The sequence below is a fragment of the Thamnophis elegans genome, chromosome 1, assembly GCF_009769535.1.
Source record: "Thamnophis elegans isolate rThaEle1 chromosome 1, rThaEle1.pri, whole genome shotgun sequence".
In the NCBI taxonomy this organism is placed as follows: domain Eukaryota; kingdom Metazoa; phylum Chordata; class Lepidosauria; order Squamata; family Colubridae; genus Thamnophis; species Thamnophis elegans.
This window is the reverse complement of record NC_045541.1, coordinates 94,495,351-94,508,574: the sequence shown is the minus strand read 5'-3', so window position 1 is coordinate 94,508,574 and position 13,224 is coordinate 94,495,351. Positions and strand designations below refer to the sequence as shown.

Genomic DNA, 13,224 nt, shown 5'->3' with positions numbered 1-13,224 from the left:
AGAAATATTAAATTCTGCTTCATATATTTTATTTTTAAAAATTACAACTCAAGAAACTAACTTTTTTTTCTCATTAAGTCAATCTTGACTCTGAGTGATTGCCCAGACAAAGATAAGTTTTAGAAATTCTTTTAGATAGGACAGCTTTTCAGGGGAATAGCATTTTTACATGGAAATATAGTGAAGCATAAGCATATTGTTATGCAATTATCCCTCTTCAGATATAATTCAATTATTTCATGTAATAAAAATTATTTGGACCAGGCTCTGATATGCCATTACTTTGGAATTTCTTGACCAGAAATATTATACATGTCTATACTCAAATCATGGCAAGCAAACATATGGATCAGCCTCAGCTGATCTTAATCATTAAATGATATAGTGTAGAAACAAAATATTCTGCATGACTGTTTAAATAGGTTTAAATAGGATACTATGTTCAAAGTATAAACATAGTTAACATCTGAATACAATAGCACATACTCTATTAACATCATTGAATCCTTTTAAATTTTAAATAACCTGTATATATTATTATTGTATCAGAGCTCTCACCTTGATCATTTAGGATTTCTCGACTCTGATTTTGGAGGCTGGGGTCTTCAGGATTAGAATTCAAATAAGAGTCACAACCCCAGAAAGGACAACATTGGTAGGCATAAGGAACAGAGAGAGATCTGAAAGTTTGAAGAGAATAATAGGGGAGGGAGGAGAGAGAATATTTATTTTACTTAACATATTTGTATTTTGCTATAATTTGATTGTGGAACAAAGCAATAAAGTTACAACAATAATGTATTAATAAATAAAATAGAATAGTAAGGAAGAGATCGTAATTATGGGCCCACAAAAAAAAACATAACTTTCTATATAATATCTGACCAGGACTTAGCTCCCTCATTCTAAACCTGCTGCATTTCTTGAGGTTGCTTTGAGGACATCCCCATTTACAGTACATTTTAGTAACTTCTCAGGAAAGTCATTGATGGTAATACTGGCTGGGCCAGAAATGTAATTGGTAAATCCATCACTGATAAAAATAGGGGCTATTCACAATCACGCTAGCGCACCCAGAGACAATCCTGACCTTGTGCCTCCATTAGTCATATTGCCAAACTGCTGGCATATCTGAATAACTTTCTCAGAGAAAACAAAAACACAAGGCATTCACAATTTGCTATCACAGACTCTAACAGACCTTCCCAGAACTTTCTGAAGTTACATCAGCAACCATACTAGCAGAACAGCTTCCTTGGGTGATTTTCCACAATTCAGTGGTAGCAAAGGGAAATATTTTCTCCCTGGTGTAGCCTTCTAAAACATGATATGGTCACATTTGCTTTTAGATTTCTGCCACTGACAGTCTAGCGATCAGTATGACTGCTTCATCACTCAATTTTTCACTAAACTAAGGAGATCAACTGTTTTGATCAAGAGTCAAAACATGTTTAGGAGTCAATTAATCAATGGCTTTAGTTGGTCATTCCAGCCCACCATACCAAAGGCCTCAACTGAAAGATGGAATAACAAGCAAATTCTGGAAGTCACAGGATCCAAAAGCTGATGGGCCGTTATTAACTGATTCATCCATGATAAAAGGTTTCATGACAAGGGAGTAGCTACAGGTTCTTCCACTCATGGAATACTTTCCTCAGTACAGAACATCTAGTCCAAAGTGTTTCCTGATCGAGAAGTGGAGGTAGAGATTACCTGAGATAAACTAAAGAAAGTCACAATGACCATGAATTAGAGCTTGAAAATCTCAAGCAGTAACATAAGACTCAAGCACTAATATAAGACTTAACTCTCTAAGACTAGTACTATTAGTTCAATTAGGAAAGTTCCTGAGCAGCAGGGTATCTAGGGTGCCTTAATTTTCTCACTCTGCACTAGAACCCTTAGCCTGTATCATTTTAGGCTTTGTCATGAGAATGGAATGGAAATCCTTTACAATGATGGGATCTTTTCCCTCCCTGAGATCCACTTAATAGCTCTACTTCAGATCACAGAAACCATCTGAAATTAGATGATACCATCCAGCTCACCCAACCAGGTGTCTGTCACACATACCATCTTTTCATTCCAGATCAGATCATTTATGAAGTGGATCTCATTCATGTCCCATTTGGTATTCAACAGGAGAATTCACAAGCTTTTGTTCCCTCCCCTCTTTAAGCAGCAGCATTTTTTTTTTGAAACAGATAATCTTTTTTTTTTTTCAAAAATATGTTCTGAGAAAACAGGTTAAAATCAACGTTGAGATTTTCTAAAGCTTGACTTTATTCAGAGAAAAAGGATATAGACTAGACTGATACAAACTGAAAATTAAGAAAAACACATCTGAATGTAATCCAACATTATGTTAAAGTGTTGTTATCTTTAGGGAAGCAAGATGTTTTGTGAAATCATGTTGTTACCTGTGCATACTGAAACGAACATTCATCAAGTTGGCTGGAGAGCAACACCCTTGCGTAAGTGAATTCCCAGGAAAGCACAGCACTAAGCCCACACCTGTCATTCTTATTGTTCTCTCAGGTTACATGAAATTCTAATGCTGTAAGTCTGGGTTTCCTGCACTGTGTCTCTCTCTTAACTCAATTCAAGGAATGCCAGAACTATTTATGCACTCAGAATGGGTCAGATTCATAGTTTATATTATTTTTAATTATATTTGGTCACGTTGCTTTTGGTTATTAAAAAACTAGTAACTCCAATTAACCTTAAACATATAACAAATGAAAAATACCACCATTAGAATAGTAAAATGTTATCACTGCTAACAGAAATAGGATACTAGCTCAGCCTCTCTCTCTCTCTCTCTCTCCCTCTCCCTCCATCCCCCCTCCCTCTCCCCCCATCAACCAATTTCCAAGTAGCAGGAATACATCTGCCCTGTTAGGCATATTCAAAATGACGTTTCCATAGGAGATGTGTAAGGAATAAGAAGAAAAGCCACAACCAAGACATCAGTCAGATAAAAGAAATCTGGGGCAGGAATGTAATTTGAGAAAGTGTTTCAGACATGACCTTCCCTAGATCTCCTGAAGATATAAAAAGAGGAAAAGGGGAAGTACATTCAGACTTGCAAGATTCTGTTACTATAACCTTATAATAAAAGTATTAAGTTGTGTGTTTCTGGGTTTTGTGTACTTTGGAGGACTGTCAAAAGTTATTAACAAGCAACAGAGCCTTGCCCTTTATTTCTTCTGAACTAGCCTTTAACAAGGAAATAACTCAATTAAAGTTGACTTCTGCAAATGTTTGTGTATTTGGTATACTATACTTGTGTATACTTGTCATACTATTTTCTTGCCATTGTAGACTGAGCAGAAATAATGGATGTCGTTGCTCTTTTAAAAGTATAATACTTTGGGAAAACACATTCCATCCAGTAATTATGCTGACAATGTCAGTGTTAAAAGATTTACAATGATCCACTACTCTTTTTTACCCGGGTAAGAAATGAGAGGGAAAAAGATAAGGAAAAGATTAATTAAAGTATGATTAAAATACATTACTTGCTGCTCTAAAATAATGAACATCTGCTCAAAAGCTGAAGAATCCTAACAGTTGGGATTTCTTACACCCAGACACTGTACTGTATTAACATTCCTATTCTACATATCAAATGGGAAATGTACTTTTCCCTCCATTTTCCTTATGATGAACACACAGAACAAAAGCTTAACTGTATCAAAGTCAATATGCACGTCTACTCACTACAGTATACTGATGCCAATACTTTATGGTGTCAGGTCCTACTATCTATTTATCAGCCAGAACCCAGTTTAGAGTATTACTTGTTCTATGAATACAGATTACAAACTTCCCTAAAAGTATGCTGGGAATTTTTCTTTTACAGATTCTTGCTTACTCCCTTTATATTTAGAGGTTAAAACTGATAAATATTATCTCAATATTTCCAATATGAAAGCCAATTATAACCCATTTCTGACTACCCAGCATTTATTGCCAACCTGACAAAGTACAACTGTCCCATGCAGCCAGTCAGCTAAATATAGCAGTAATTAAATGGGGATGGAAGGAGTATGAAAGACTGCAAGAGGACACAACCCAGACAATTTAGAGAAATCGGGAAATTAGAGCATTATATCAGCTAGATGGCTTGCATTTCTACCATAATCTTATTTTTTCATTTTTTTTTAGCCCAAACCTATCCAAATTTGCCCATTTGGTGGCGCAGTGGTTAAATGCAGCACTGCAGGCTACTTCAGCTGACTGCAGTTCTGCAGTTCGGCTGTTCAAATCTCACCGGCTCAGGGTTGACTCAGCCTTCCATCCTTCCGAGGTGGGTAAAATGAGGACCCGGATTGTTGGGGGCAATATGCTGATTCTGTAAACCGCTTAGAGAGGGCTGAAAGCCCTATGAAGCGGTATATAAGTCTAACTGCTATTGCTATTGCTATTTCTTACTTCCAAATTTCAACAGCATGATTTTAGGATGCTATAGGAGCCCTAGCAAGATGTGGGGGAGCATAAGTGGCCCCCGTGTTAGAGTCACAGTTTCCAGGGTGGCAGCTTATGTTAAGTCACAGTTTCCAGGGTGTCAGTTCAATTAATTTGCTTGTACAACTTTCTTCTCCACATTAAAAATGTAGGAAGATTGCTTTCTAAGATACAAGGCTGTCTTAACTGAACTGTCACACTTTGGAGAAATCAACTGTAATCTGAACAGAACAACTATATAGTTAAAATATGAGGGTACTAACTTAATTATTGACTTACCTGAGTTTAGTGAAGTCCTTTGGTGATAATGTTTCTTTCAGTTCAATATTGCCTATCAGCTTAAATTGCTTTAATCTACTCAGACCTCCAGTTGGAAATGAAGTCAGCATATTGAAGCTTAAGTCACTAAAGGGATGGCAAGAAAAAAAGCATGAGGGAAAACAAAAATACTAAATACTTGAATTTACAAAACAAAAACAGAAGAAATAGCAAGTAATTATACAATAAGAAGATTCTACTAAAAAGCTGCAATCTATTTTTTTGTTTACACTGTTTGTAGCCCTCCAGAAACAAAGGCATATGCTTAACAAAAGCAAAAAAACAAAAAAACAAAACTTAGCTGAGACATGAAGGCTAGCACAAGATTATCTAGTGAGTTTCACGGTTAAGAATGAATGGGGACCCGATCTCTTTTACTGCATTTCACTGACTTTAGATTTCCTATTGCCGTTAAAATGAATACATTTATTTTGTCTGACAAGCATCTTATCCAACAGGCAAAGCCAGATGATATTTACCAGTCTCTTTTGCTTTCCCACGCTTACAAGGGTTGTCATTTCTGACAACACAGCAGCTTTTCCCACCTTGACAAAGTATAACTGTCCTATGCAGCCAGACAGCTAATTACTGGGCAGTAGTCGTTAAGTGGGGATGGAAGGAGTATGAAAAACTGTAAGAGCATATGATATAATTTAGAGAAATTGGAAAAATGTATTGTGTATGAGCTGATTAAAATTCTCTATTAGAAAACTTGTAACTTGTTGTCCCATATCCAGATCCATCCATATGCTGGATAGCTCTGAAAATTCTCTGGGGGAACCTATTGAAAAAGCACACTTCCTAGGCCCCAGGAGATGCCAACATTTAAGAGGAGGGACCTGAAACATGCACAATGTATCTGGAATAGGCAAATAACTTCAAGGAAAGATGGTTCCATAATAACCTAGTCTGTGTCATGTACAGCTGTAAAGGTGATAACCAGCACCTGGGAAGAAATGGGAGCCAATGCAGCTTGAACAGCAATGGTGTAACATGGCAAACTAAGAGGTGGCCAATTCTGCATAAGCTGCTGCATTTTGGCGGCCTTGTTGTAACACGAAGCCCTACGTAAAGATTGCTGCAATAGTCCAACTGGGAAGTGCCAGGGCATGAGTCACTGTGAGCAAGATCTTCTGGTTCAGGAATGAGTTCAATTGGTACTTAACATGTTCCTTACCACCCAGACCATCACAGAATCCAGCATTGGGGAACTTCTAAAAGGCTTCTCGTTCCTGGCCAGGGATGGAGATGTACAAATAGTATATTGATGATATCACACCTTTTGCCATCAGATAATCTCACCCAACAAGGAGTGTTGAGAGATCTGCACTCTGAGGTATCCCACATGGTAAATGCCATGGGTTGGACCTCTCTTTCCACCTCCAACACAAAGTGCTACTAGTTGTGGAGAAAGGAGAAAAAACAGTGGAAAAGAGTGCCTTTCTCTAACATTCCCCACATCCTGTTCAGATATCATGGTCGATGGTACTGAAAGGTCCCAAGAGATCCAGATTCCCTTTGCATGAGATCAGGAAATAGCGATTTGAAAGAAAATCAATATCAATCTAGTTTCCACAGACTTTTTCATTGATGTGCAATAAAGTATGTGATGAGGTACTCGTTCATATTATTTTTGATTCTTTTTAAATACAGGATGAATGGTTTTAACACACTGTGTAAAAGAGAATTTTCTGAGAAGTTATAATATTTTAAGATTGGAAATGCGCACTATGCTAAATGGCCTACTTACAGGTTGGTAATAGCACCAAGTGTAGTAAATGCTTCCTTGTTAACCCGGTGGATCACGTTTCTGCTGAGATCACTGCAATTTTAAAAAGAACTATTGTGTTAGTGATTTACACTGACACTTTCAAATGGTCATTGCTTGCAGTTCAGTGATTACATTATGTTTTAGGTCACACTAAGTTTCTAACAGATAAATAACTTGAGTTTATCTGTATTTTACAATGTCATCTTGACAATTTTCTTTATCCAATTCTTTTAAAAACACTTAATTCAATGGAAAGCTTTACAGTTTGGGGATGATAAAGGTCTAAGTTCCACACAGTATGAAATTGTAATATTCTGTTTGTTTTCTGTTCTCTAAGGCACCAGCTTACCTAAATCAGAATGCAATTACATCTTGAAACCTGGGACCTGAACACCTGCTTTGTTGCTAGAAAAGGTCACAAGACTCTACTCCATATATGAAAATGCCTTTACGGACACCAGAGTGGAAACTAATATAAAAATGGTTTATCTTTGCATTTAAATTCTATTTTGCATGACAAGTTAATTTAACCAGTTGCTTCCCATCATAAGATTTATCCATATGCTATCAGTTTAATGGAACACTTTCCCTATAATATCTGCATGCTATCTCAGCCTACACTACTTTATGGAAATTGATATTGAAGAGCTGATTACCAAGTGTGTGTGCGTATATGTGTGTACTATTTATTTCTTAAAGCCTATCACTGTCAACTCTTCTGCTATAAACCTGCACTAAAAGCTGCGACTCTCTATAGCCACTCAATGAAGGAATCTGTAATTCAAATGCATTAAGAATCATTTTCATTTAAATATTTGTCAAGAACAAATGATTATTTACTAATCCCATCAGAAGTCAAATAAGTTTATGTATATTTGATTTACTTTGCAGAAAACCATATCATGGAACATCAGGACTCGTATGCTACACAAGATATATCTTTAGGATTCGACTTGTCCAAGAAAACATTTTACAATATCATATTTGTTTACTTACTATCAATTTGGTACAACTTTTAAATGAGCAAAATGTGTAAGGAGGAGGTTGTATTTAGATAGATTAAATACATAGTCAGGAGAAGTGGACTGATTCTGAATGATGATTTATTACTGTTGTTTCTTATTTACAAAATTTGGTAGATCCAGGTGATTTTTTTCTTTTACTCCCTTCATCTTTTTTTCTTCATTCAAATTCACATATACACTTACATATTTAAAATATTAAAAAGGAAAAGGGGGAGGATTTATGTAATAAATTTTGATTGGCATCACTGAAACTACCCCAAGTCTGAGATAGGAAGCCAATAAACATTTTACTGATTTTTGTGTTGCTTTGGATAACCAGCTTGTCTTTCAAAACTGAATGCAACAATTCACTTTCAAACTTCTCTGAACTTAAAGACATTTGTAAAGAGAAAGTATACTTACAGAGTATGCAAAGATGTTAGTCCCTGGAAGGTATCTTCTTCGATTTCCTCAATTTGATTATGCTGTAAATATCTGAAATGCAGTAATTAGTTATGTAGGAATATTTTCATCAAGAAAAGCTATACATCTGATGCTTCATTATATTCTGATGAAATAGAGTCCCATTTAACATGCGACTTAACACTAATTATTGCTTATAAAATAGTGTGAAAAACCAAAAGAATATCTTTGAGAGAGGAAGAAGAAATAAAATCCTTTTATCTGATGGTTTTGTAACATAACTGAAAATGAATGGAAATGATTCTGAGTCATGACCTGCAGTGCTTTTGGCAAATTTCTGTTCCTGTCTGAAAACAACTTGGCATACATTTGCATCCAGTGTACGCTTGTAGCAGTGTCTAAAAACAAAGACTGGAGCACTGAGAGGTTAATACTTCACCTCCTAAGAGAATATGAACAATCATTAGATCACAGAAAGAATGTGCTATATCAGGAACTGACAGAGGAAGTAACTCTCCAAAGAGAAGAGGGTCAAACAAAGCAAAACATGAAGCGAATAATGACAACCAGAAGTAAGACATATATAAAATATCCTGTATTTCTACAACTCAGGAACATCTTTGAGACCTTGCTGAAGCTAAAGAAAGAGGCTAAAAATGACAGAATTAAATTTAACAGAGACAGGAAGGAAACAGAAATTAATTTCGCAGTACTGTAAATGCTTCTAACACTAATTACAACAGATTGTCTTCCACAAGAATACAGATTTAAGCACAACCACTTGCTGTGAATTATAAATTAATTAAACTTTTTTATTTGTTTACTTTATTTTAAAAGCTCTGGGCAGCAAACAATCAGAAATATCAAAAAGTCTCCCTCCACCCTAATAATAAAGATAAACACTTCAAAAATAAACTATCCACAAAATAAATCAAATATACAATCAAAATTACACAAAAGCGAACAAAGAAAACAATTTGATTGAATAACTTGGTCATGTTTGTGTTGATAAATCTTCTCCCAGAATACATAAATGCTCAAGATTCAAATTAACAGTCATAGTGCAACTTTTCCCCTCACTTGTTACAATAACCAGGTCTTAACTGCTCTCCTGAATCCCAGAGGGAAGGAACAAACTACATCTCTGTGGGGAAGCAATACCAGAGTTTGGGAGCATTTATTCAAAAATGCCACTTCAAATGGACTGTCATCTAGAAATGACTTGGACAGTGTTGATACTATTCAACCTGACTGGACATGCAGATACAGTAAAAGACTGGTCCTGAGAACTACAGGCCCTGAATCACAAATCAGAAGCCAACGAAGAATCAGTGCAACACCTAAAGCAGAGTGTTCTTCTCAGTATGGAGCAGTGGTAGTCAACCTGGTCCCTAATGCCCACTAGTGGGTGTTCTGGCTTCCATGGTGGACGGTAGGGGTTTTGTCCGATACTGAAGCACTTTCCTTTTTTAAAATTTAATTGACTTTTTTAAAAAAATTCATAGCATTATTTAAAAACATTTTCATTATGTTTTCATAAAATCACCATTACTGTGGAACCAGTGGGCGGTTAGAAAATTTTACTACTAACAGAGATACAAAAGTGGGCGGTAGGTATAAAAGATTGACTACCCCTGGTATAGAGATATAATACCTTATAATATCTTTATATACTACATAAATGCGTGGGCCACACTTTGTAATAGCTGAACCCTCTGAATGCTTTCCAAGGGCAGCCTCAGGTTGTAGTCCAAATGGGAGATGCCTCTGAGCAGGGTTATCTGGCCCAGAATTATTCAAAATGATCAGGTCAAAAAAAGATTTCTTGAGCAGGGTGTATACATCAGGTTATTCCAGAGCTAATGGAAATATTCCCTCACTGAAAGAAGTGTAGATTGCTGCTTGAATCCATTCTCCTGCCATTTCACAGGAGGCCTTAATCAACCTTGAGAGATGTTAGAACTGCATTGGATTTCCTTATGACTCAGACTGATTTCAGATCCCCATTGGTACTGTCCAGTTAGAAGTCTGATGCTCTTTCACTCTGAAAAGTTCTATTGATCAAATGCTATGACAATCCTTCATAATTGTTCTTCAGATCTTCTTGGCAATCATCTTTCCTTAAAAGGGAACAAGTTGACTTAGAAAGAGTCAGAATTCAGCAGACACAATGAGAATGGCTACCTTTTTGCGATTCAAATTCCCACTTACAGGCTCAAATATGTGCTGTTACCATTGTCAAACTTGGTAGTTACTCTTCCTGACATCCTCTGTAATGTCTATGGAGATTCTCGGTCATCCAGGTCAAAGAGGCTTTTTCAAGAGGCAACTGGACTTCCTTCTTTTCCTGTTTGTTTGTTTTTTGGAGACATTTCACTTCTCATCCAAGCAGTTTTTTCAGCTCTGACTGGATGGTGGGGAATGGAAGGATTTATATTCCTTGCAAACACTTGGTCATTTGCATTCTTTTAGAGAGTCATTGAGGCCATAATAGAGGGGGTGGGATATGACATCATCTATCTCCAGTTTACAACATAGTCCTTCCAGCTGTTGCAAGAAGGCTCCACATCCATTTGCATTCTTCGGGTGACCCTGAGGACACAGATAAACTTCCAAATCCCCTCTAATGCTTCTTTCCAAACTTCTCAGTGTACTGCAGAGCTGGACTGGATCTGTGGGGGAGCAACTGCATTGGTGCAGTCTGGTCGAAACTATAGTTGCTATTTTATTCTAATGGATAACCAGAGTCTCATACAAACAAATATTAAGACACTGACAGTCTCTTGTCTGAAATGGTATAGGTTCTCCTGCTTGAGTATGGGGTTTGACTAGAAAGCCCCCAAGGTCTCTTCCAGCTCTATTCTGATTGTTTGAAATATGGAAATCAAACAAAACAGAAATCACCAACAAATTAGATCCAGTGTGTTCTTTACTTACATTTCTTCTAGGGAACTGCAACCTTTAAAATGTGGAAGTTCTTTTATATTGTTGTAAGACAAATCCCTTAAAAGATAGGAAAAGGAAAAGAAAGGAAAAATGATTTTCTTAATTTATACAAAATTGTTCGGTTTTTACTTGAGCTTTGTCAGCAAATCATCTTCTTATAATATTGCTGTAACAATTTTTCCTAGTTTTTTTCTTAAGAAACTGACATTATTTCCATTTAACTTAATTCAGAAGGACAGAACAGAAATAGGGTACTTAAATTCAGCAGTAGTTATAAAATTAGTGCAGCAAAGAAGTATACATAACAGTGTATTTCTCTGTGGGAATAAAATAAATAATAAATTGATGTACTACATTAAAGATTGAAGGATTAGCTATTTTCTTAAAAGCTCTCTTTATTCAGCAATTGCAAGCCTCATAATTTTAATCAAATTTGGAAATAAACTACAATAATTTATTAGTAGTTACCATCTATTCATTAACTAGATATTTGCTGTTTCCTAACATACCTAATGTCGTTTGGACAGAACTTGCTATAAAATACAATTTATAAGCTAATACTATAATACTGAACTGAATAAAAATGTGTAACACACCTGGCTTTTAATTAAGGTTTGTTTGTTTTTTAAGTAGTCAACTAACTTGTAAGATGCCTAGAATTGACTTTGGCAAGATGGGTTGCATAATTTAAATAAATAAATAAATTGTACACAAATTTGTTTTGTTGTGTTTTTATACCCCAAAAAACAAACTATTACCAAACTTACAAACATCAGATTGATTTTCTGACACTATGATCCCTAGTTATAAAAATAGACTAGAATTAGAAGTTATGTACTTACAAAGTCCGAAGTATCTTTTGCTCTTGGCATAGACCAGTGGGAATATTACTTATTTTGGCTCCTGTAAAAGTTCTGTTGAATAAAATACCAATATCTGTAAGTACACTGGAAAAAAGAATTTTTAAAAGTAGCAGCTTTTCTAGAATACTATAAATCATGTGAACCTAGTTTAACCAAGTACCGTTGAAGTACTGATGTATCCACTTAAGCAACTTCATAATAATACATACCTATTTAGAACAATAGGTTTAAAAATGGTCCCGTTAACACAAACAGTAAGCTAACATTTCTGGCTCAATGATAGCAAAGAACAGGACACATAGTCCTTCATGGATTTTCCAATTACTTTTGCTTGGAGGTATTAATTGTATGCATCTCATCATTATGTTAAAGATAGACAACAATCCCTCTTTAAAATATCCTGAGTCAATTATTTGGATATAATGCTAAGCCACCCATGACTATTAAGTTCCTGCTGTTGTTATTTACTTTTCCTTTCATGACAAACAACTGGGAAGCATACACTAGCAAGTCTGTTAGCATACTTAAAAATTCTAGACTCCCATTTTTGTGCCAATACAATCAAGCACAAAAATTACTTTACAATAAATCTCCAATATTAAGAGATATAATAAACTTGCTTTTCTTTGTTTTATCTCTATTCACTGAATACAAATAAAGTGTGCATTTTAAAAATACTTTGTGTATGCAAAGACAGGCACAATAAATATATCTTTGCCTTCCACTTTTTTTGTCTCTGATTTTAATAAATCAAATATATATAGCTGTCCAGATCCACACTGAAGATGTGTCTGGACAGTGCATAACATAGGTCAAATCACATATAAAAGTTGCATATGAATAAAAATTACAAAAATCACAGTGACCATAAACATTATAAAAGACATACAAATTCTAGGTAAAGAGGGAATAAAATTAGCCAGCTCATCAATGGAGCTCATCAAACGGGTGGAGCCATCTAAGTATGTCTCCAATTCCCTGGAAGCTCCATGTCTGATAATATAATCAAGTCTTGAGGGTCTTCTGGGATATCAAAAGGGATGGAGCTAAACTAATTTTGAGGGGCAGAATGTTCTATAAAGAGGCACGGTGGCAGAAAGGGCACATCTCACAAGGCCCATAAAATGTAGGTCCATAGCGGGGGGATTACTTTTACTAGTTATTTCATTTTTGAAGTCTGACAGTAAAATACTTACAGACTCTCCAGATTGATTGTCCCTGTTAAATTAGGAAACCATTGCACCATGTTGGCTCCACGAATGACTCTAAAAATAAAAAAAAACAGAAATGTAATACATCACTGTTACACTGTTCAACAGAAAAATCAACCCTATGGGAACAGAAGGTTTTGTTAACATTTTTCGCTAGTGTTTTGTACCAAGGTGGCTTTCTCTTTCTCACTAACATTTACTAATGCCAAATTTAAGCC

At 35.7% G+C, this 13,224-nt stretch overlaps 1 protein-coding gene across 1 annotated transcript in view; it reads right to left on the bottom strand.

The window, feature by feature from the left end:
* Window positions 1-13,224, bottom strand: part of LGR4 (leucine rich repeat containing G protein-coupled receptor 4) — a 69,449-nt gene that overhangs the window by 4,887 nt on the left and 51,338 nt on the right. Inside the window, exons 10-16 of the mRNA XM_032224464.1 lie at window positions 12,992-13,060; window positions 11,775-11,846; window positions 10,924-10,989; window positions 7,987-8,058; window positions 6,539-6,610; window positions 4,750-4,875; window positions 559-680 (exon numbers count right to left, since the gene is read on the bottom strand). Of these exons, the coding sequence (XP_032080355.1) occupies window positions 559-680; window positions 4,750-4,875; window positions 6,539-6,610; window positions 7,987-8,058; window positions 10,924-10,989; window positions 11,775-11,846; window positions 12,992-13,060 (599 nt within the window). The remainder of the gene's footprint in view (window positions 1-558; window positions 681-4,749; window positions 4,876-6,538; window positions 6,611-7,986; window positions 8,059-10,923; window positions 10,990-11,774; window positions 11,847-12,991; window positions 13,061-13,224) is intronic.